The sequence below is a fragment of the Argopecten irradians genome, chromosome 5 (genome assembly GCF_041381155.1).
Source record: "Argopecten irradians isolate NY chromosome 5, Ai_NY, whole genome shotgun sequence".
NCBI lineage: Eukaryota > Metazoa > Mollusca > Bivalvia > Pectinida > Pectinidae > Argopecten > Argopecten irradians.
Genome location: NC_091138.1, coordinates 28,475,994 through 28,502,629, shown reverse-complemented (window position 1 = coordinate 28,502,629; position 26,636 = coordinate 28,475,994). Strand labels below are relative to the sequence as shown.

Below are 26,636 nucleotides of genomic sequence, written 5' to 3'. Positions count from 1 at the left end.
GAACTTCACTGTAGACCTCATTTATGACCTTAAAGAATTCACCTGTGCCATCTATGGTCACTGAGGGTTCACAAGAATGAGGAATTGTGCTTACGAATTAAGGAGAAGCAACTCAACCCTTCGTAGAATGTGGCTCTGGTGTCTTTTCCATCCTACCGGAGAGGTCTGGAACATATACGATATGTGAATCATTAGGTTGAAAACAGGATGAGCTCCCACATCCGCGAACCCGATGTTCTTGATGTTACCTCTGGCCATGGACGGTTGACAAGTTAGAATTACGATGGCAAACCGGTAATGTAATGTCACATCAGCTCATCAGCTCATCGACACTCTGGCGAGAAAGCACGCACAAAGATAATGCTTATCGTTAGAACTATTGAAAGAAATATGTGATACTACAGTAACCATCAGACTCTTCCTTACGTTATACACAGAAAAATAAAGATAACAGTGGATGCGCTATTTCTAAAAGAAACAAATTTCGGAAAATGTCGTGGTATTAACGGAAACAAATGCTTTCTTCAGTTTTAATTTGATACCCTATTAGTTGGCGTTGTGCTGTAAAAATTCATTTTGAGACGCTACTAGTCTACAAACTTTCGAACATGAAAATGGATTATGTTAGGAAATTGTCAAGTCTCACTTAGATATGCCAACTTAAAATTCAAATGTGTTAAGATATGAATCGTCAATTGCCAATGTTATCTTCAGGAAATTCTAAGACATCCGGAAACTGTAGTGTCAGCGGTTTGGAAAAAACAGCAATCATATTCCCTGTATACGCACCCGGTGATGTTTTGTAAACCAAATGATGGTATAACAATAATTCTCTTTTGCATTTCTTTTTGTTTTTTACTACAATTGATAAGAGGTCAAATAACTGATTACGAATAATAGTTTCGTAAGAACAATTATAGCTGCGTCAAGCCTAATATGAAAAATTTGCTAAAATATTACCATTTTTGAGCTTAAAATCTTATTTTTTTATTTCCTGCGTACACATCACTATTTATATAGGATTATTTGGTCCTTATATGTATTTGTTGTTCGATTGTGGTAATTTTGATACCTCATTTGTCTACTTCGGTTGAAAAATGTCTATGACTATTTTTAACTTTTCCGTGAAATTCGAGATAGCGGCAATCTTGATGACGTCATAACCGGAGCTTATACAATGTTAACATTGGGTTATTTTGTTGGTGTTGTTTTTACTGAATGATAAGAGGTCAAATAACTGATTAGAAATAATAGTTTGCTGTTGGCAAACATTTTTGCTGCGTCAAGCAAAATATGAAAAATTTGCTTAAAACTTACCATTTTTGAGCTTAAAATCCGATTTTTTCATTTCCTACCAAGAAATCACTACATATATTGAACTATGTGGTCCCGATATGAATTTGTTGTTCTATTATGATTATTTTGATACCTCATTTGTCTACTTCGGTTGAAAAGTGTTAATATTATGACTATTTTTCAATTGTTAGTGAAATTCGAGATGGCGGCCATCTTGATGACGTCATAACCGGAGCTTATACAATGTTCACATTGTTTTTTTTTTTGTTGGTGTTGTTTTTACTGATTGATAAGAGATCAAATAACTGATTAGAAATAATAGTTTGCTGTTGGGAAACATTTTGGTGCTTCAAGCCAAATATGAAAAATTTGCTTAAAAATTACCATTTTAAAATTCGAAAATTAACAAACCTTAAATTTCGTATTTTCGTCTTCGGCTGCGGCGTGGAAGCTATTTTGAAATCTTTTACTCTTATTGACTTAATTAATTGTTCAATATGGAAGCATCAAAGTAGTTGATATATTGTAGTTTTTGAAATCACTCTACAAGATATATCTGCAGTATATATTGGACATGATAACTTATTGACTTAATTATTGTTCAATATGGAAGCATCAAAGTAGTTGATATATTGTAGTTTTTGAAATCACTCTACAAGATATATCTGCAGTATATATTGGACATGATATTTTGGTGCATTGTATTGTAAGATACTAAGCATGTATTATGTTTCGCCCCGAAAAGACGAAAAATAAGGTTTCTTAAGTTTCGTCTTTTCGGGGCGAAAAGACGAAAAGACAAAATGGCATTAAACAGTTATCGTAACAAATAGCATTTTTCGCGTAATAACACGAAAGTTTTGCGTAATAACGCCAAATGTTTCGTGTAATTATTAACGCAAACGTTTCGCCTAATAACGCAAACAAAAGTTACGCCTCATGACGACAAAGTTTTGCGTTTTTACGCGAAAGTTTCGCGTAATTACGCGATTGTTTTCTCTTCTACCAAAATGAGCCAAATCGGCTTTCGTACGCATCACCAAAACAAAATGGATTTTTTTATATCAATGTTTGTGTTAATAATACATTATTAAACATCAATTTTGTTCAAATGATGAGTATCGTTTATGCTCTGGCGGCGGTGGAGCTTCATTTAAATCTAAATGAAAGTAGTTCATATCCGTTTGTTTTTAAATCTATTCTTCGGTTCAAATCATCAAAAGAAAAAAAATAATAGTGCTGATTTAGCGACCCATTGGCGGTACTCGATACAAATGTAAATCATCTATGTAATTGTATTGGTAAAATAACTAATGAAGGGGTAACAACAACAAGTGTCGAAAAAGATATAAAACAAAAATTGTAGAACTTTGATAAGCCAAAGCAGAATAAATACCAATAATTTACATTGATTACATCATCAGAAAACACTGTATACATTGTATATATATGATCAGAAACATAATGTATGATACTCTACTTGTATGATCAGTGATTTTAGATAGTACCCTTTACAGTTAGTAATAAATGCATGTGTTGATATTATTTATCTGTCGTTTATATAATATGCTTAATAGCATTAATAATATACATCCTAGAACGACGCCTCGACCACGTGCTGTCTGGCCAGCTCAGGCAGCCGTACTACATCCATGTTTTTGTCCCTGGCGAACTCGCACACCTACTGGACTAGTTTCTTTTTTGGACACGTTATGCGCATGTTTGTCTAAACAGGAAGTGGTAGTGCGCATGTCTAGCAACATTTACAGATAATGATTGGTTGTTCATTCCGCACATGTAGCCACACTTATTAAAATATAGTTGATGATCGAAGTCGCCCCTAACTACACGAGTGTATGTGGCCCAGACCGGAAATAACTGGGATTTGCATGGAATAATATTATAAACAAATAGAAAAGGACAATTATACGAATAACTTACAGATCTTCAGAAGAAAATGGCTCTGAAACGAATCAATAAGGTATCGGTTTTCATTGTAACTTGGCACTATTTTGTAAGCCGGTTATAACTCAATATTAATATATACCGTGTCATAATGAAAAAAATGTTTATAAATATAGTTCTTCTTTGGTTTGTCACCATCCGTCAATGGTGACGATTATAGATGAGTTGTTTATGGATGTAACCAATAACTTTATTTAAATATACCATACAATTTTAAGAAAATAATTAAGGTAAATACTGTACATAGAAAATTCTCGAATAATGTCGGCCATGTTGGACTCGTCTATTATATCATATGGAAGCCTGTATGCACCAATTTGCACCGGAATCCCTTCTGTAACACCACGTTATTGCTAAATTGTATTGGAGAAATAGATTATATTTACATATTATATTGGATATAAATTATAAAGACCTTACATGTGTGGTCACGCACTGTTGAGATGATACGTATACATGTACAAGTGTACACGAGACTATAAATACACACACGTGTGTGTATTGTAGACGCAGTATGACTCAGGCTATGACGTGTATATATATATACACACATTCACAAGATATTCATAACAAACATAATGTAGGCCTGTGGTTGGTAAGGTTATTTTCCTGAGATGCTTTCGGTTTTAATATTACAGTTCAGGGGTAGATATAACTATTTAAAGTGATAGTAATCCCTAGAATATTTAGGATGATTCTCGTAAAGCACATATACATGAATTGTATATACTAGATGTCGTATTGTACAGATAGTCTTGTGCACTCTCTGCACTGTAACATTAGTACTGTGGAAATTGTTTCTCTTGGCCGGACTATTAGCCATATGTATTTAATGCAAGCAGAAACATATATATACATATATATAACCGGACCGTGAAAAAGTTTGAGTTAATTAAGAAATTTATCACCCATCCATGCATCCTCTATTTCCATGTGTTACGATCACTTGGGATCTCTATACCCCTGGAATGCTATGAGTGCGACATTGGATGGGCAGGTATAGTTTGGTCATTTTACGTACATCAAAAGATTCGTATAAAGGTACACTGTATGGCGTTGACTTTGAGCACACTCTCTGCAAGTCTTTAAATAAAACCTCTGCAGGCCAGCTGTGAATGGTCAGTTTTGTTGTCCAGAACTGCCTTCAGTATTGCCAAGGACGTATATCTTACTCATAAATCCTTGGTATTGCTAAGTATCCAGGAATATAGAGTTCGCAAGCGATCGTAACCTCTGAAAAAGTGAAAATCGAGAATGTCATCCAGGGTGTTGTATCTGTTTTGTGAATTTACAATACACGGTGATTGCATCTTCGATACTCCAGAGGTTACTATCACTGACGTTATATCCACTCCTGGATTATCTCATAGTTAAACTCGAGGCAGTTCATGAGAACAAAAACTGACCAATCACATGCCTGTACAATCCTCGATATTCCAGGGGTTCCGATCACTTACGATCTCTTCAAGTAAGTGATCGGAACCCCTGGAGTATCGACGATGGCATGTAGAGACTTCCTTTGAAGATTACAGAGAGAGCGATGCCCAACTTCAAAGCAACACAGTCAACCACAGTGTACCATTGTTTTATCGAGATAGTCCAGGGTGGATTCAGTGGTAGAAACCACTCGACTGGAGTATTGAGGATGTTATGATTACAGCTTTTAAGTGTTTTTTTTATATTCTTAGTTATATATATATATATTGTCTTAAGATCTAGTGCTTTTGGATACTGAAGTTTCGAGATATGTTATACAAATACTGTATAGGTTACTGTGTTCTAGTTCATAATATTTATATATTTATTGTAGAGGGGTACAAATGTAGTGGCACCCAGTTTATGGATCCGGAGATTTAGATCTAGAAATCTATTTAAAGCTCTGATGGATCTGACTTTGCACAGTTTTGATTTATTGAATAACTGATTTTTTTGTGTCTTATATACAAGTTGTCCGCATTTATATTACATGCCTGTATTAAAAGTAGAATCAGTGTGTTGATAGACTATGTATTAATAATACCCTTATGTGTTGTACGAGTCAAGAGTCAAGAAGTTTTATTTAGAGTCGAATACATGAGGAAACATAATAACATTAGCACTGTAGTGCTATTCTTGCGACAAACATATGTAGAAATATCACAGTACAAATAGCTAGGGAATATATATATAGACAGACAACAATTTGACTTTAACAAGCATGCAATAGATACATAATATTTAGTTGGAAACAGCTATCACAGTTTAGCAGAAATAAGAAAGTTCACTTTAAAGGTAAAAAATTAATAATTACAGTTGTATGTCACACAAATGTTACACAAAATAGGTTTAGACACTGAAGTGTAATGCACATAAATGCTAATATAGCAAAGTGTAATATTTACAGGATATAAACTAACATAGTGTGAATTAAAAAATAGGTAGAAAACATGAAGCTAAAATAAGGTTTATAAAACATAATAAAAGTAATGATCTTTGAAAAGGTTTGAAATATCACAGGTTGTATGGTATAATTTCAAGCAGGTAGATTCCAAAGGGGAACAACTCATCCTATATGGTGTGTACAGATGGTACAGGAGCAGATCTGTGTATCCCATGTGTGAAGCAGTCTTCGAAACGAATTCTAGTTTTCAGCTAGCCGACATTCATTTGGCAGACTGTTCCACACATGAGAAGCAGCGAAACGAAAAGATCTCTTACCATAAGTGGAGGTGTTCACCCTTGGAATCTTTACCAGGTTGTCCTGTCTAAGATTATAAAAAACTTCTCTTCTCAATAAGATTTTGTAACATATGAGGATATTTTAAAAACCTCAGAGGCCATACCTTTCATACGCTTTACATGTAAAAAAATCAAGTTTGTGCTTCCTTAAAATATCGAAGACTGGGGAAACATAGTCATTATCGATAAAACAAAGTGCTCTCTCCTGGACTTTTTCCATTTTCCTAGTATTTGTCAATGTACAAAAGTGCCAGGCAAGTGGACAATAGTTAAAATTTGAAAGTATAAAATACCTAAAAATGGTAATTTTCCCCTTCTTTGTAAGATTATTTCCCAGTCTTTTTAAAACAGCAAGTTGTTTGGCAGCATTTCTACAGTCAGATATGTGTGCATCAAATTTAAAACAAAATCAATATCTACACCTAAAAGTTTTACATTATCTTCACACATAATCTCAAGGCCATCGATGTTAAAAGATTTAATAGAATTTTTGTATTCTTTCCAAAACATATAGCCTGGAACTTCTCTGGGTTGGCCTTCATACCATTAAAAATTAAACCAGTCTATTAGAACTTTACTCTCTTTTTCTAAGCAATCTTTCAGATGTGGAAAACTATCACCTATCTTAGAGATCTTCATCTTCATCTAGTATTATCATCTGCATAATTATATAAAACACAATTGTCAACAAAGGTAAAAAATATCATTCATAAAAATATTGAGAATCAGAGGTCCGACAATAGAACCCTGGGGGACCCCCTTCTTCACATCTGTCCATTCGCTGGTCTCTGGCCCCAGTCTGACCTGCTGCATTCTTGTCACTCAGGTAGCTGCCGATGACGTCAATAGCTGACCATCCTCGATACTCCAGGGGTTCCGATCACTTACGATCTCTACACCCCTGGACTATCATAGAACAGGTAATTTAGTCAGACGATGTACACCAAAAGAGCCGTATAACGGTACACTGTGGTTGAATGTGTGGCTTTGATGTTAGGCGTCGCTCTCTCTGTAGTCTTCAAAGGAAGTCTTTGCTAGCCTGTGATTGGTCAAATGTTTTTAGCTGAGCTGCCTTCAATTTCACTATGATATAGTCCAGGGGTGTAGAGATCGTAAGTGATCGGAACCCCTGGAGTATCGAGGCTGGTAAAATACTTACAGGCCTGAAGTTACTCTTATCCATAGGGTTGTTTTTCTTAAAAATCGGTCAGACCTGTGCTTTCTTCAGGACATCAGGAAAATGGGAAAACTTTACACAATGGTTAAAAAGGGATGTTAAAACAGGAGTAAAAGGTACCGAACCAGCTTTTAAAGTTTTTGAGGAGATACCATCAAAACCTGTAGTTTTTTTCACAATCAACGAGAACAAAATTTTCTTTACATCACCCTCATCTACAGGCTGGAAATTAAAAGCATTGTTTTCATTTCCTTCACACATGGTTTTTTACTGAAAAAGCTTGCTTTTCCAGTATTGCTACGGCCCGGATGACCCACTAATTTAAATGCGATTGACCTCTCATTTGCATGCGATTTTTTCTCTTTTCCTCTTCCTAGAACAAATATGCTGCCATAGTGCAGTTAAACAACTTCTATGGTATTTCATTAAATAGAATAGTTTCAAACATGTCTACAAAAACTATAACATGAACGTCTATAATTGAAAAATAGTGAGGATAATTTGCATCAGTGGTAGCGATCGGTGGCCTAATTCTCGCCCGCATTTGCATATATATGTAAACATCCGGTTTGGGTAACACTAAATAAAGGAATTGTCAGGATTTTGGTATGTAAGTAACTAATTGTAGTTTGATGTATACATTCATAATCTATTATGTAATGACAATTTTTTAATTCATCCCGACGTAAGAAAGATACAAAAGTTGTTTGTTTTTACATGTATTATATTGATAGTCATTTTGGAGAACAGGTACGTTCGTATTGTGATCATGTCATTACGATGGCCCACTGAATTTAACCAAGTCTCACTCAAACAGACGCTTGTTAACTACGTACGCATCAAGCGTCTGGGTGATCTATGCAGAAGCTAACAAACACGATAAATTCTGAGTTACGCTGGCTCCTTATCATTTCGCACGGATTGTCAACTAACGCATCCTTTCATTAACGAGGGAATATTTAATACACGGATACAGATACAATGAAATATCGTGACACTCAGCAATAGTGTAAACGGCCGAATGTAAACAAAGACGTCATCACGCAAAGCGGACCTGTGATGTAAACTTGCAAGTCAAGAGATATTTTCCATTTAATTATCGAGCGTAATAAATACATTCTCATATCAGAAAAACACCGAAGAATATTTGAACACTGCATGTTGCAAGCCACCTTGCTAGTAAACTTCGGAATTCTTTTCGTATTTGGAGACAGAAGCAGTGAAAATCGTAAGTTTCATTTCGTTTTGCTTCTTTGCCTATCACGCCTATGGGTCGGTATATTATAATTATATGAACTATTTGACAAACATCGGCACATTAAGTGAACTTACAACATCATGAGTATGTGTGAATTCCTGCTAACATCCATATAATCGACGTTTTATTTTATTACAACGCAACAAAATTGAATATCACTTTAAATTTGAAGTAGTTTGTTGTTATATAATTAGCAGTTGACAAGATTCATTTTTGGTATTATTTTCTAATGCGATGACATCAAATTTAATATTAATGCATAGAGTCAATTTACCAGATTGTCAATATGTCTATAAACATCACAAAGCATGTGTTTATTTGTAGGCAAAACAATGCATGATATAGATCCATACACAATACGTATATATGTGTGTAATACACATGTGAATACAGAATTTCTTTAGATAAATAGAAGAATTGTAATGCTAGATTTATTTAAGACAATTGATATCTGGGATTTCGAAATTGGCGGTATGAACTTAAAACATCGATTAAACAGTCACTACATATATAACTTCATGGATTCAGAGAATTTATAATAACACTTACCAAAATAAACAATAACCTGTGCACTGTAATACATGGTAAATTTACACTTGCTCAATATTACAGTATTTGGTTTAAAGTAAGTTTTGCTAACAGTAAAAAACATTGTATTTTATCAATGTGTATCAGGTATAGGAGACAAATTAATTATGATGCTAATATATTAAAGATGCTTCACCGCTGACAAATGGTATTTTTTCACTATCAAAAATGGCAGCAGACAATTTAGTATTTTTCTTCAGTTACAAAAGTTACTTACTTTACACCATTACCGCCGTTGAAAAGTTTGAGCTCCAATTTCACTTCAAGTTAAAAATATAAATAAAATAATTAATTGCATCCCGAAAAAATTCTGTAGCACTATATCCTATATGGAATAAAGTACTGATTGCGCTTGACCCAAAGGCAAAATTAATTATTTTATATTATTTTTTGTGTTAATTAGACTTATGCATACACGATTAAACACTAATTATTGTTCAAATGATGAATATCATTTATACTCTGTCGGCGGTGGAGCATCTTTAACTCAAAGTACTTGTATACATGAGTCCAATTTCTTCCTTTTGTCATTGTTAGATGATTTCTGTAACTTTTTTATAACAAATTAAGAATATTGATATATATGTTAAATTTTATAATTACAGGACTCATTGGCTAGTCATCTGAAGCAGATTCATAATTGTTGAAGACTGGAGATTATCAGGATTACTTTGGAAGCAGTGAAATGATTCTAAGGATGACTACCAGGCATATATTAAACTAGCTGCGACAGCATACATGTAGCTCTGGACAACAAGCATATGGATTGGCGCTTCTCATTCGCATTGTTTCGTAATGCCAATTAAAACACAAAAATACAAAAAAGTAAATCCAGTATATTTGCAACTTTGGAAAGAGTTGTCACCATTTGACATACTGCCGATTGTTATTAATCTGTGGAGAGATAGAAGGTGTTTAAACTTTTAACTTCACAGACTGACTCACATGTTAGTCTTTCTGTTTTGTTGTAAAATTCATACAAACAAAAATAATTTTCTTGGCTTGAATGAAACACACTATATATGTTCTGACAGACGGTCATTATCAGAACTACAATTCTGTCCCATTGACTGTAATGTTGCAAAACATCAAGTGATGACAATTAGCGAGTGTCGAGTAACTTTGCATTTAGATATATATAGAAATATCCTACATTTATAATATAAAAACTGATAATTTATTTACCCATCATCACGCCTGAGTTATCATTACTACAATGTATATTTCAATGTTTCACATCTGTGACACGGCCATATAAGTACATTGTATATGGAATGACATTCATTTATTTGCTACAACAGAAACATATTAAACAGTTTACTTGTTGACTTTGTGCAGTGTGTTCACAAAAATGACACAAAGTTTAACGCTTCTGGTGACATAGCCCATTAGTTGTTCCATTTAGTTGATGCCTCTATCAAATGTTTTTACAACTGTTTCTGATCTTGTTACCAATATATGTACAAACAGTTGTAAGTAATGTGACATTAACAACAAGTTGCCAATAATGTGTGATTACATGTACGTTAATTTCATATTCTTAACATAATTAAATGGGAAAAAAACCTTTAAAACATAACAAAAAAAGTATTTATTTTAGTACATAAACATAAAAACCGATCATTGATTTACAAGGTCAAGGAGAGTAACTTGTACATGACAATTTCAAAATTGACTAGGGTACACGAAATTCGGCAGTCCAGAAAATTTGTAATCTGGGCGGTTTAGGCTGGGAACGAAGGTTTCCAGATTATCGAGGGTCCAATGTACATGTCAATGTATACAAATAACACACTGATTTTGAGAATGGTTGTTTTAAATATGCTGTTAAGAATTCTCAGTGTCCATTTTATGCATTATATAGAGACAGTATCATACTGAATCTAACTTTGATATGACTTTTCTTCAATATTGCAGCAAAGTATCAAGAACTGCTCTTTACTTAATAATATGCCTGAATACATTGTGTGTATCACAGAAGAGAACTAGAAAAAATAATGTATTGTGATGTTATTTCATGTTTGTATTAAAGTATTTTTGAATAAACATAATTCAAAACAATTCAGTTTTGATTTTGATGCAGTAACCAATTCTTTAAATGAACATTTGACCCTTAGTTTTTGTCATTTCATTTCTTCTCTTGAAAATTATCTAATTAATTGCCTTTTGCCACATAGTTCATCGGAAAAAAATACTTGTATATTATATGCATTGCACATAGTTCCTTATAAATGAGGTCTGTAAACAACATTTGCAGCATAAGCCATGAACTTTGTAAAAATGCCATCAAGGGATATCCATGTGTCAGATCATACTTTCTTCTTAATGGAGTCTTAATGTTTCCCTTGTTGTCATTTTACTGCAGATTGTTATTAGCTGTAGGTCTCCATGGCCTTGTCCTCAAGATCAATTATCAAATAATCATAACTACAATTTTTTTTCTTTATTTTGTTATTCAGACAATTATATTCAAACATTAGAGAAAAGGTCACATGACACTGACTGTAAATATTTGTTGAAACTGTTGAATTCAAGATAGGTTCAAAGTTCAAATCTAAAAGAAATTTTCTAGCATTTTCTTAAAATCTTCTCATAATTTTTAGATTCATCTTTTGATATGAGGAGGAATAGTTGTCTGCAATCTCAACAATTTATCCAAAATTAATTAAATGAATACTTGGAAGATAAATAACCCAACTTGATAAAGACATGGGACTTGCAAGAAAATACACACCCTAAAATGTTACTAATGACATATTTGCCTTCTTTGAACTAAAATTTTGTTACATCAATGCTTTTTCAGTTCAGTACTTACAGTACTTTGATTCTCTTTTTTATCATTTACGAAGTAGACTATATTGAATGGGATACTTCACGATAACTTGAATTATATACAAATAGCAATGTATCAATGAAAATCTAATTTTCAAAGTTTCTCAGAATACGGCATCGTCATATTCGTCAAATTATTTATCGATACTATTCATTCCTATCTATATTTCATAGACGATCGACGTACCAGGCATAGATTGATCTAGATCTACATGTAATCCAATAATATTAGATCTCGATATTGAGAAACTTCTGACACGATGTAATGATCAAAAGTGTCTCGTCGTGCTATGCCTCTAACATTGTTGGGAGTAGATCTACATGTAGACCGCCTGTACGGACCAGAAATAGATCTATACAGAATGATATATAATATATAATTGAAAAAAATCTTGATTTAGCCTACTTTCAAAAACAAGTCTTATACTCTCCCGTATGCTATAAGTCAATATTTGGCTTTTCATATATATACATATTGGACGAGCCGTTATTCCGCGGGAAAAATAATGGCATTTACATGTGGTAGACTCTGCACACAGATGGCGCTCTGTCTCTATTTGATACATGCGTAATGATTACATCCGGTTCAACCAAGAACGAGCAAGGAAACACTGTTTCTGCTCACCAAATATTCAGGTTCATTGAACTTAAAACAGTATTCAGAAATGGCATTAAAACGAATTACAAAGGTAAGAGTGTCGGGAATCGGATTATAACTTATAAAATATAATTTTACCGAAGTAAGCTGTGATTTTTCAGTTCCAAAACAGAATATTTTGTCGGCCGCCATGATGGAAAATTTAACATACGATATTCTGTGGTGAAGTCATTCTATGGTCAGCTACCGAATTTGAAAGCTGGTTAAAAACTGATCTATCGTGTGTTTTTGTGGCTAGCTAATATATTTTTGAGAATAGAATAATCTAAAAATGTTCAAGCAATGACGCAAATATTATCTTTTTTTTTTGCCCAGTGTTCGGCTTGAATATAGAAAAAGAAAGTTGGGTGTTTGTCACTTGACAGATTTTGTCATGTCATTTATCAAACCATTTATTTCACTTAAATTTTGTATGATGTACTGTTTTTTAAAAAAAATTGTGTCCATGAAAAGTGATCATTATTATTTAGCATGTATTGCCTATGATATATTATTTGAAGTCCAATCACCCTAGGCATTTCTTGAATGGTGACTAACGTTAAATGTTAAGTATACACGACAAATCTGTTATTCCATAGGTATGTGTCCAAGGCCCGTAGTAATGAACAATATTTTAGTTGCATCATTTTGATGGATAATTATATATGATTATAAGATTTTGAAAAATTGTAATTTTATGTTATTTACTGTTATATTTACTTAGTCAATATTTAGTCAATAACACAAGGTGATTGGATCACATGGCATTTGACAGTAATGCAAAAAATTGTCACTAATGGAGCATCAAATAATGTTTTTTATGCATCAAGTGAAAAGTACACACATACAAAAGATCCTGATCATTCATTAAACCATACTCTTCGTATTGTTACTTTACATCTCTTCAACATTCAAATATACATAGTACAGTAACTGATCAATTTATCAACTTTTTTAGACTTCCTATGAGAGTAATGTGACTGAAAAACTAAGTTTGAAGCTTGTGTCCGCGTGATTGGATAAAGGGTGTGTTAAGATAAACTTAAGCATTTTTTTGCGAATTAGGATGAATTTATTTTAGCAATTAGCCAGATCTTTCTTTATTAATGAAAATGCGAAAAGGTAGCGTGAGCCCAAAATTTATTAAAAGGGGCATGGCGTCAGGTAAAAAGGGCACGGCGCGGCGCCATGCTAATCGGGGCTGTGGGAAACACTATTACAAATTTTCAATTGTTATTCCTATCATAATTTTGCATTCAATCGTAACAAGATTTTATAAACAGACCAAGAACTACTGTATTTTCCCTATTAAGAGCACCTCCTCTAATAAGGGCACCCCACCGTTTTTTGCTGAAAAAAATCAATTAATTTCATACAATTTTTGTGCCAGATTGTGACGATTTGTCTTTGCAGACACTGATGAAATACAGTTTCACATCAATCTGATGCTTAACAGATATCCAATCAGCTTGTATAAAACTTAATATATTGCATTGGACAACTTAGGACATCTTTGCCAAGTATTTACACATAGAAACAGCAAGAACACCATGTTCAAAACAAAACGTGTCACTTGAATGTCCCACACGCGTGTATGGATGATGACTAACTGGCAACAACATTTTAGCGATGTATATACAGGTTTTATGAATACTTACTGTATATCTATGATAAAGGTTCCTAAATAACAGGAATATTATCATTTCTAAGCATTTTATTGTATGCTCTTGTCGGTATTTCCCTTCTGCCACAAAACGAAAGTAGCAATTGAAAGCACCGTCCGCCATTTTGTTTACGCTTGGTAAACAAACAGGCTAGCATGGCTAGCATTTAACCAATGTTTAAAACTTCTGTTGCATACATTTCTTCTTTATTATGTAATTTCAATACTTACTTGACTTCAAAACGTAACTTAAGTTGGCTATAGAAAGTTTTAGAAAAATACCAAACTAAAAGCAAGATGACTATAGTCTGTTTCAGAAAAAAAACAACTAAAAAAGGTCTCAAATAATGGTGCCCCCTCAGCCATTTACCTGCGCCCGGCACCCTCATTAAGGAAAATATGGTATATTCGGATTCTATATAAATTATCTAAAATATTTTCTGTGCCATACTTATCAAGAAATCAATCTTAATTGTAGACATATTTTTTATGACCCCATTTTACTACAGACAAAGAAGAAATGTTGACGGCACCAAACGTTGTTTGACTATATATAAACGCGTATAACTCGGACATATTGCAGTGAAGAACATGTTCATCATTTTGAAATAAGCGCTAGGTAACTAGCTTTTATGTTGTCAAATTTGAAGTTTTGATGTTTGCATTTGAAAATTTTTTAAAAATGTAAAATTAGTAAGAATATATAGTGAAAAAATAGCTTGCGTATATATACTGTATTATGGCCCTTGACTGTACGTATCTTTCATGTTTGGTTAAATATATATAATGTGCGGTTGTGTGTGTGTGGGAGGGGGGCTAACATATATAGCTACAAATAGGTCCATTCCACCCATTTCGATCGGGTGTCATTAATAAATTTAAAGTTGTATTTTTTTGTAATTTTCACCATCACAAACTAGGGCTGAAACGATTAGTCGAATAATCGGAGGCGATTAGATTAATGAAACTAATCTCTGATAATCGATTAAAGATTTTATTAATCGTTAATCGTTGCATGCATAGCAAGTGCATTGTAAGCTGAATAAACACGTTGACTGATCATGGATTTCTGAGGAAGCCATATGCACTCCGAGTGTCTTTATATACACGTTTTGAACTCAACAAAGCATATATGATGTGAGAAATACTTGTTAAATTACGCCTCTGTGGATGTTAAAGTCATTAATCAATGAGAAAGTGAATGTCATGAGAAAACTTGCAACACACTGTTCGCCAATTTTCACTAGCGATCAGCTCCATGTTGTTACGTCAGGGAAGCCTAATCGCCGCCGGGGCGCTCGGGAGCGGAAGGAGCAGTAGTCATGAACATTTTTTATTTCACTATTGCATGTGTTTTTCATAAAAAAGAATGTTTTTGTTCATATTCCAATAGAAGATAAGAGTTGTTGATTTTTTTTTTTTTTGATCACCGAAATAAAAAAGTTCATTGACGAAGTTTTGGTCATGTCGCTCCGTGGCCACCAGATTTGGTTGATTAGTCGTACGTGTGAAAGTCACGTCAAAACAGCGGGTTAGCAGACTGGATTTAAACGATGTTACAGAAGATGATACAGGAACGGAATCTGGGGCTTATTTGGGATAAAATATGTTTGTTTTGTCAATAAATCTATTCTTATTTATTGGTAGGCTTATATTATGTAAGGCATGTGCTCTGTCATATCGATACCAAAACATGGCGGACATTTTCAGTAGTCAGTAGTGAGACGATATAGACTTTATCTAGTTGCCTGAAATCAAGTGATTAATCGATTAGTAATCGATTACATGTGACCGAATAATCGAATACAAAAATTACTAATCGTTTCAGCCCTATCACAAACTGTCGTAAAACATGCAATGTTTGAATATGGATGGTAATATTTGATGGTTCAGATCCATAAAATCAGCAATATACTATTGACAGAGTGGTAAATGTGGCATGAAATATCACACGTTTTGAAAGAACTGCCACATTCAACGCCATGTTTCAAACTTTCGGGTAATATCGGAAAACCCAGTTGCATCACGTGACTGTCATCGTCGATAGCCGTAGAGACTAGGGATGGGTATCGCGAAAAATTTTGTATTGCGATATATCGCGATACATCATAAGTGTATTATGATACGTATCATGATGTTTTGGTTTTATTTTTGTTCAATAAGAATTGCATGTTTTTTTCCTGTCAATCACCTAAAAAAGAGTATGAAATAAATAGTTGTTATTCTCTGTGCCTTTTCTGATGCCGCTTTTGCTTTTGGAATTTTTTTCGAGGTTATCATCCGTACCTATGAAGGCCGCCACTTTGAAACATTACTAAGCACAAGATCAATCGTAATCTACGTATAATAACATCTCAAAAATCCATCTTAACCTATACATTAAGTCATTTGGCTGAAATGTTGTTAAAAACATATAGTGTAGTTTTAATTTTTATACAAATGGTCATTTTAAAAATATTTCCTGTCAAAAACGAAAATTCCACGGAAATATACAAAAATTCCTGAATGATTCCGAGTGAACCGATATGACTAAATGGTACCGCGTTACGTATCGTTTTCAAATTAAACTGAACCTGGATATATCGGTATACCGATAATACTGCACACCACTAGTATAGATCGGAACTTTCTGAGCCGTGTCACGTGGTCAATATCGGCAATACCCGTACAGATCGGAATAGATCGAACCAGTTCCGATACTTCCGAGCTATTTTAAACGTGTACACGTTAAAAACAATATTTTGATTTAATTGTTTAATAACTTTAATTTGCGAATACCAACTTGACAAAAATCTAAAGTATCGAAAGTTTAAAACTTAGAGAGGCCGGGAAAAATATTTAGAACACTTTAAATACTTTTTCTTTGCCAAAAATACCACAAGTCACAGACCATACAACTTTATATTAATATAGAGGAAGTAAGGTATTTTTGTCTTAATAATGTGTGTTTAAAGTTGTATCATTGATTTTATTTTGAAAGGAATTACAAGACCTTGGTAGGGACCCTCCAGCACAATGTTCAGCTGGTCCAGTTGGAGATGATTGTAAGTATTTCTAAGGATATATGAATATTATACAATATATTTGTTCAGATGATAAAAATATAATTGTAATGATTTTTTTTATTGTCAGAGACCTTTCAATATGGAACATTTTTAGCCCACCATCAGCAGATGGTGGCTATTCAAATCGCGTTTTGTCTGTCCATCCCTCCTTCCGTCTGTAAACAATTCTTGTTACCGCTAATTCTTAGAAAGTACTGAAGGGACCTGTCTCACATTTCACATGCAGGTTCCACTAGGGGTCTAGTTATGCATATTGCATTTTCAGACTTATTGCATTTGAATTGGTAAACAAGATGGCCGACAGGCCGCCAGCTTGTAATTTGATAATTGAAGCTGTTCTGAAAGTTTTGAAGGGATCTGTCTCAAATTTCATGTGCAGGTTCCCCTTGGGTCTAGTTGTGTTATTGCATTTTGGGACCGATCGGTCAATAAGATGACCAGCAGGCCACCATCTTGGATTTTGATAATTGAAATTTTGTTACTGTTATATATCTCAGAAAGTACTGAAAAGATCTTTCTCAAATTTCATATGTAACAGGGGTGTACAATTCCACTAGCCCGACGTCCGGGGCTAGTGATTTTCAGGTCAGGGCTAGTGGCTTCAAGATCATTACTAGCCCGTGGGCTAGTGAAAATTTCTGTTAAAATCTATATTCACATTGAAATTTCAGTTGTATTAAATCAGCAGTTTAGCCTTTTATTGCCGTTCAGAATTCGACTAGCAGTAAATGTGTCGTCAAAACTGAAGCAAACGATATCGTTGCATAACACAGGTGGTTCCCAAACGTAAATAACCTTCTTCATCTAGATGCATCAAACGTTTTGTTATGTAATTGATGAAAGTTAAGCGCTTGAGTGACCCAGATGGCCATGTGTTTGCCGAGGTTGCTGACAGACGGGTTGAGTAGGGAACGGGAAAATCTAGATTTCTTGACTCTAGACAAGAATCAATTATGAAGTGACATTTTTATTATCGCATCATTATCATTTTAGTGTTATAAATTTGAGTATATGGGGGTTGGATTCAGAAAGAACTACTGCTGTGCGATGGATAGCGGATCATTTTGAAGTAATTAAAATACACAGTAAAATGTTGTCATGTACACTAGCAGATACATAGGTATGCTTAGTTAACACAGCTGACACAAATAAACCCACTGAATGTTTTTTTCAAAATAACTTTAATAGAGGTTTCATAATTATAGGTACAATATTTTTGCATATTTTTCATCTTATCTTTCGCATATTTTTATGATATATTGAAAACTTGTAAATGAAAATCAGCAGTGCTAATTAATAATCATTTACAAAATATTTTATAGTAAATTGTAAAATTGATTTTGTGTAGTTCTTAAAATAAATCTATATGAAATTCAATAACAAATTGACATCATTTTATTCAAATACGAATGTATCATGCAAATGTTACTAGATAAAAAAACGTTTCCAATGCTCATAAAATTAGGGAAAATAAGTAAGTGTTCAGTAAAACAGTAATTTCAATTAAAGATTTTTTACAGAATTTTCATGAACAGTACTATGTACTAAATTCATCATACCTATAAAATGAAAACAGCAGATAATAAATACTGATTGTTCACTTTACATTTTCCTGCTAAGCTTTTAATATCAAAGTTAACCTTTAATAGATATACTGTATGTTATCTTTCTATATATAATGATAGTTTTAAAGGAAATATCTGAGTGAAATAAGAATAATAATTTCAAATCTAAAGTATTTTGCATGCGATGGCATTGTTGCATTATCAATATTGGCTCAAGAATGTTTTTACTAAATGAATACCTGGTACCTGTGAACAATCGGTGCAATATCTTTATTAGCGGAATGGTATTTAACACACTGTTAGACATGTACTTGTTCTGTACAGGTTTGTAAAAAATCCAGATCGAGTAAAATGAACATATAAAAATAAACGAAAAATAGGGCTAGTAGACTTCTGATCAGGGCTAGTGAACAATTGATGCTACTAGCCCTTGGGCTAGTGAAAAATTTTCAGAAGTGTACACCCCTGATGTAGTATGTAATAAAAGTTAAAAAGCAGAGAAAAGGTCTGTCTTTCCATTGTCAGACTTAAATCATTCTTTGGTCGTCGCCAATATCCCTCTGGGATCTCTTGATTTCGTACAATCATATCAATGTAATATTTTTCCCAATTGTAATGTAGCCAATTTCAGGTGGTATCAAATACCTTCTTTGACTGTAGTCATGTAAAACCAGCTAAAAGCCACTGATTAATGATGAAAATCATTGTCCTAAGACTAATTGCATGAATAGTTTAAAATTGATTAGATAGAATAAATTGAAAACACATAGTACAGTAGCAAATATTGAGGTAACTCTTGAATGTTCAAGAGGAAAGGAGAGTCATAAAGATTTGTGCGAGATAAAAGTCTTATTGTGGGCACTTATTACATATTGTTACTGTTTCTGATTCATAGTTATTCAAAAGGTATGACTTTAATCCACTAACCTTTTTCATGCATATTTTGTTTCAGTATTTCATTGGCAAGCCACAATAATGGGTCCAGTAAGTATGTCAAGTACAGGTCCTTGTTAGGCACTTGTACAGTATATGACAAGTGATGATGAAAAAATTTGGATAGAAAAAATCATTTTGTATGTTTTGAAATGAACTCACTGCTTATATTGATTGGTTGCAAGTTAAGCTGGCCTTTTGCAATTCCTTCATAACAACATGACTTGTCATGTTGAATAAATTACTTCGACAAGAGGTCACAGGGCCTATTCTTTAGTCTAAAAACCTGGGCCTGGGGAATTTTTGCTTCTTAAATGTAAATTTATTAGCATACTGTAACTTTATAGGTCAGCGGAAATCATTTATAAATGCATATTATTTTATTTCCATGTTTTATCATTTTATACCTGCTTATAAAACCTGTTAAATCTTGAATAAAATAAATATTGGGAAATTTAGCTTCCAATTGAAAAGAATACTGCTATTTCGGATTTGGGGAAAAGGGCTGAAATATCAGTACCAGTATTATACTGGTTGCTGGTTAATAACATGCAAAATCTTTGTTGATTGTACACGTATGTTTCATTCAAATAATGAGAACTCTTGGAAATTGTTTTTTCATTACAGCCCGACAGTCCATTTCAAGGTGGTGTGTTTTTCCTCACAATACATTTTCCAACAGATTATCCATTCAAACCGCCAAAGGTGAGTTAAATTGTTAATAGTTATGATAAGAAAATTATAAAAAAATTGATTAAATGCAGTAATCCAGAATTACAGCTGAATCAATGAAAGTAATAATCAATTTTAAAAGTATTGTTGACTCTTCCAAAATCATGAATCATTTCTACATGTGGTGAACACATCTAATGATACATATGCATTGTACATAAATGTACTACTAATATAAATGTTCTCAAGAAATTATTAATGTTTATTAAGTATATTTATCAAGTCTTACATATGACCAGGAATTTGAATAGTTATTATAGTCTGTGTACATTAATTTATTCAGCATGTTGATTAGTAAAGTATTGATGTAGAAGTGTCGTATTTACCAGGTTGCCTTTACAACAAGAATATACCACCCTAATATAAACAGCAATGGCAGTATTTGTTTGGATATTCTACGGTCACAGTGGTCACCCGCATTAACTATATCTAAAGGTAAGTGGATTGTTTTCACTGTCTCATCCAATGGACACATTTTGCAATTCACAGAATTATTACTGAAATTAAAAAAAATTGTGTTCATGCTGTCTATCATAAATTATACTTAAAAAAGTTGAGAAGTAAATTTTCTTTGTCTATGGAAACTTTCCACATTTAGTGAAAATATGTTATTTTAACTCAGAATAAGGTCAGAACTTTTTAAAATCCAAACAAAAATTCCAGTTATGTTTAAAAATTGCTGAATGTGTCCATGTCGAAACATATGGAACCCCAAACTGTCTTTTGCATGCATTTCAAAATAATTCATTATTGCTCACTGAGCCGGACTGACCATGTGAGTTAATGTAGACTGCTCACTTAGCCAGACTGACCATGTGAGTAAGTGTAGACTGCTCATTTCGCCAGACTGACCATGTGAGTTAATGTAGACTGCTCACTTAGCCAGACTGACCATGTTAGTTAGTGTAGACTGCTCATTTCGCCAGACTGACCATGTGAGTTTGTGTAGACTGCTCACTTAGCCAGACTGACCATGTGAGTTAGTGTAGACTGCTCACTTAGCCAGACTGACCATGTGAGTTAGTGTAAACTGCTCATTTCGCCAGACTGACCATGTGAGTTAATGTAGACTACTCACTTAGCCAGAATGACCATGTGTGTTAGTGTAAACTGTTTATTTCGTCAGACTGACCAAGTGAGTTCGTGTAGACTGCTCACTAAGTCGGACTGACCATATGAGTTAGTGTAGACTGCTCACTAAGGTGGACTGACCATGTGAGTTAGTGTAAACTGCTCTGATAGCCGGACTAATCATGTGAGTAAGTGTAAATTGCTCACTTAGCCAAACTGACCATGTGAGTTAGTGTAGACTGTTTATTTCGCCAGACTGACCATACAAGTTAGTGTAGACTGCTCACTAAGTCGGACTGATCATATGAGTTAGTGTAGACTGCTCACTTAGTCAGACTGACCATGTGAGTTAGTGTAAACTGCTCTGATAGCCAGACTTACCATGTGAGTTAGTGTCAAGTTATGGTGTAAGTCGTCTGTCATCTGTCGGTTGGTTATTGATGCCATTTTTGCTGATGGTTAAAAGAGCATTGAGCTCAATAAAAACAAAAAGGATGCCATGCTTAATATCTAGACCAAAACAGATTGAACAAGGACCTCAGATGAACCAAAAAAAAAACAAAAAAACCAATTAAGGAAAGGGCCAAATATGCGTCGTTGTGATATTTTCTCTGCATTCTTTTCCTCAACTTGTACCTGGTGGCTACTGAGTTACTTTGGTACATCCTTCTCCTCCTACACTTCCTACCTGCACTTCATATCGTACCCCAGTCACAAGATATGGTGTGTTTCTTAATAAAAATAGTGTATTGGGGTCTGTTTTGGACCTTTTACATACACCGAAGTTTAAGTTTGTATGCATTTTCACATACCAATGTTGAATTTAGTTGAGCCAATATGAGTAGATGATTACTTGTACTATTGTTTCATAAAAAACTTTATGCATTGTTGTTTAAATATCTAGGTTAGTGATTCAGACTGTCTTCAACTGAAAATTCTTCATTCTCCTCTCTATAGCCTGAACATTAATTACTCTGGATGTGATATGCACAAACATTTGTAATTTTATTATGAATATGTAACTTATAATACATATGTATAATGTTGCATAAAACCATGATTGCTTATTTACTTACCTATTGTCCACCATGAGCAGATACTATTTTAGATGCATAGCTCAGTATTTATGTCTTTAAAGAATCCATGACTAATTGTTCTTAATTGATGAACTGACAGAGCTGAGCATTAGTGAAGAGTTTGAATCATTTGAATATGTTTCTGCTCTGCATGTTTACAAAGTGATCAGAAGAAAAAGTTGATATTTGTAAAAGTATGTTGTAACTGTTGTGCCCTGTGAAACATAGTATTTGTGTCAGCTCTGTTACATATTTTAGATACTGGTTGGCAGTAATAGTATACTATTAAAATTTCATTTGGAAGGAAATGTGACAGCCAGCTATCAAAATACTATAATAGAAAAGAACTGTTCGGATAATCTATATACAGAATTAATCTTTTATGAATATTACTAGTAATTGTTACTGTCTTTGTGTGCAAGAAATGCCAAGAATACAATTACCCGACTTCTGCTCCGATAAAAATGTGCCGGAAACTTTCTGTCTTACAATTCTGTGTGGAGCTGAATAGGTGAATTAATAATGTTTACAGTTTAGTGTCAATTTTGGTACCATATGCTGTAACTGATTAGCCTTGTAGGTATTGAACCAGACATTGTCACATTATTATATAATTAGAACATTTTCCAGATAATTCCAATTAATCATTTTTATACAATTTTCTGTAGCAATATTTGGTTGACTTTTTTTAATGCCAGAGAGTTTGTACACAACAATGGATTTGTCTGAAGTTTATGAGGGGGGAAATAAACCAAAATAAAGATTGGCATGGTTTAGATGTATTTTGAGGGGTTTGATTTTGAGTATGTCACAGATTTTTTTTGTCTAGTTTCTACGCGGGATTGTTAATTATGATGTGTGTTAAATTGCAATGGATTTTATTTCATGGTGAGATTCTTCACATATTGTATATTGTGATGATCATGTTGTCTTTTGGCTGAGACTGTGATTGATGATTCCTTTAATTCTTTAATTTTGATTCTTTTAATGACAAATAATGTTTTCAGAGTGTAAATGTACATAATCATTCATTTCTTGTTGGCTGGATTGAAGATATTTCTCAACTAATTCAAGGTATCTCTGCAACCTGACTATATTATAAAGGCTACATTTGTGACAGATTTGATTTTTCAATGGTATTTAAAAAAAAAAAAAAAAAGATGTCAAATAATGAAAATTCAATTTTGATGTGACCTATCTTGTTACAAACTGTACATCTGACATGGAAAAGATGGTTTGACAGTGACTTGAAGATGACATTAACAGTTTTGTTTTTTTGACATATATCTATGTCTGAAAATACAGGTTTCAAAAAAACTTACAAAGTATATAAAACATTAACTTGCATCTGCATAATGCATTGTTCAAAGTTGACTTTCTTCATAAGAAGACTTTGATCTCCAAATAATGAAGTTTTGCTGTGAACAGGCATTTCTGAATATTTTTCCAGAGAAACATCATCTTTTAATGGGTTTGGTAGTCGTTTCATTATTGAAAATTTCATTTCAATTTTTGGTTTGTTTAGTTTTACGTCCTATTAACAGCCAGGGTCATTTCAATTGCTATTTTATAATTAAAAAGTAGTGTAATATGCTCAAAGTACATCAGCACATCGTTTTCCATAGCACTTTCTAGATCTAAGTTACCCTAGATCAGCATTCTTAATTGAAGTTTTAAAATGTAAGCTGCCTTTTCTTCTTATTGCTACTTCAGTCTGTGGAGAACGAGAAATCCTGCTTTTTTTCTTTGACTGATATAGGTAATTCTATGATTGCACAAAAATCTTTTCTGTTTAAAAGGTAACGCTAATTATCCCTTAGACTGGGATACTTGCTGCTAGTCATCATCACCTACTTGAAACAAAAATCATACATTTTTCCCTTTGGCCAAAGAGGAGTGGGGTCTAATTCTGAAATTGATAGAATCGTTTGAATTGCTACTTACTAGAGTTCTTAAATTTTAGAATGTGTTTTAATTAAAATTCTAATTCATTAGAAAAGTATTTTAATTAAGGAAAGAAAGCAGTGTTTGCGTAGTTGATAACTCTAACCAGGGGGTACCCCTACTATTGAGAAATCTAACCCCTACGGATGGAAAGATGGGACTCCATATATAGGTAAAAAAGGTTGTAAATATTATTAAATTGCTTCTTGCAATTGTCATAAATGATAAATACTACACATATTATAACATCATCTGTTTTGAACCATCCCTTCCAGATTTAGCATTTTATATAGTATAGATGGTGACTGACCAGTGACTTGTCATCAGAGACATCAAGTAGTGGGGGCCAATAAGGAAAATTGATGTTCTGTCAATCTCTTCCAGTAACTGAAATATTCCGGTGAGCGATGCAGGCCCAATTAACCTCTTGAATTTGTATACTGTAAACTGAATCTGTCTTCTTTGTTTTCAGTTTTGCTGTCAATATGCTCTCTCCTTAATGATCCCAATCCTGATGACCCTTTGGTACCTGAAATTGCCAAAGCTTTTAAAACAGATAGAGACAAATATAACCAAACGGCAGCTCAGTGGACACATAAATATGCCATGTGATTTTGTTAAAAACACTTTTCATTTTATATATGTGTATATATATATATATCTGTGTGTAGAGAGAGACATTGAATCGTGACCATCTTGGGATTCTGCAGAACTTGAGGACTAAGAACATTAGTGCTGATATCGCTGTGAATGGCTATTGATTGAATGATTGTGAAATAAAAGATTTGTGTTTGAAGTTCAAATGTTATGCACATAATTTTTTAGATGGAAGAGGTTTTAACCTGTTAGTCTTGTTTTATATTGAATTAAGAGACAGGTATATTACGGAGAGGTGAATGGTAAATTTATTATTCCAATTATTGGATTAATTATTGGCTACTACTTAACGTTAGATGTACCATATAACAGTTCTTTTGGCCATTGTCTCATTTTTAGCTCACCTGGTCCGAAGGACCGAGGTGAGCTTATGGGATACCGCAGCGTCCGTCGTCCGGCGTCCGTCAACAATCGACTTCTTCTCCATAACCACTGGTCGGATTTCAACAAAATTTGACTGGTAGCATCCTTATGGGCTACTAACTGAAAATTGTACAAATGATGGGGCTGATCCCCCGGGGGCCTGAGGGGCGGGGCCAAAAGGGGTCAATTTGGCTATTTCCATATAAACGACTTCTTCTCTGAAACCAAGCATGGGATAGCACCCATAATGCAATGGTAGCATCCTTATAGGGTGGGGATTCAAAATTGTACAAATGATGGGGCTGACCCCCCGGGGGCCTGAGGGGCGGGGTCAAATGGGGTCAATTTGGCTATTTCCATAAAACGACTTCTTCTCTGAAACTAAGCAAGAGATAGCACTCATAATGCAATGGTAGTATGGTTATAGGGTAGGGATTCAAAATTGTACAAATGATGGGGCTGACCCCCGGGGGGCCTGAGGGGCGGGGTCAAAAGGGGTCAATTTGGCTATTTCCATATAAACGACTTCTTCTCTGAAACCAAGCATGGGATAGCACCCATAATGCAATGGTAGCATCCTTATAGGGTGGGGATTCAAAATTGTACAAATGATGGGGCTGACCCCCGGGGGGCCTGAGGGGCGGGGTCAAAAGGGGTCAATTTGGCTATTTCCATATAAACGACTTCTTCTCTGAAACCAAGCATGGGATAGCACCCATAATGCAATGGTAGCATCCTTATAGGGTGGGGATTCAAAATTGTGCAAATGATAGGGCTGACCCCCCCGGGGGCTCGAGGGGCGGGGTCAAAAGGAGTCAATTTGGCTTTTTCCATATAAATGACTTCTTCTCTGCAACTAAGCATGGTATAGCACCCATAATGAAATGGTAGCATCCTTATAGGGTGGGGAATCCAAATTGTGCAAATGATGGGGCTGACCCCCCGGGGGCCTGAGGGGCGGGGTCAAAAGGGGCCAATTTGGCTATTTCCATATAAACTACTTCTTCTCTGAAATTAAGCATGGTATAGCACCCATAATACAATGGTAGCATCCTTATAGGGTGGGGATTCAAAATTGTGCAAATGATAGGGCTGA

At 34.1% G+C, this 26,636-nt stretch overlaps 1 protein-coding gene across 9 annotated transcripts in view; it reads left to right on the top strand.

Moving 5' to 3' along the window:
• Window positions 1-3,099: 3,099 nt before the first annotated feature.
• Window positions 3,100-26,636, top strand: part of LOC138323426 (ubiquitin-conjugating enzyme E2-17 kDa) — a 63,962-nt gene continuing 40,425 nt past the window's right edge. For 4 of the 9 annotated variants that reach the window (XM_069268039.1, XM_069268038.1, XM_069268036.1 and 1 more), the window contains exons 1-5: window positions 3,761-3,856; window positions 17,115-17,178; window positions 19,717-19,748; window positions 20,325-20,402; window positions 20,759-20,864. In XM_069268039.1, the coding sequence (XP_069124140.1) occupies window positions 3,776-3,856; window positions 17,115-17,178; window positions 19,717-19,748; window positions 20,325-20,402; window positions 20,759-20,864 (361 nt within the window). In that variant the 5' untranslated portion in view covers window positions 3,761-3,775. Of the gene's footprint in view, window positions 3,278-3,760; window positions 3,857-12,366; window positions 12,524-17,114; window positions 17,179-19,716; window positions 19,749-20,324; window positions 20,403-20,758; window positions 20,865-24,992; window positions 25,317-26,636 lie in introns of those variants that run through there. The other 5 variants (XM_069268037.1, XM_069268044.1, XM_069268043.1 and 2 more) reach the window with 5 other exon arrangements.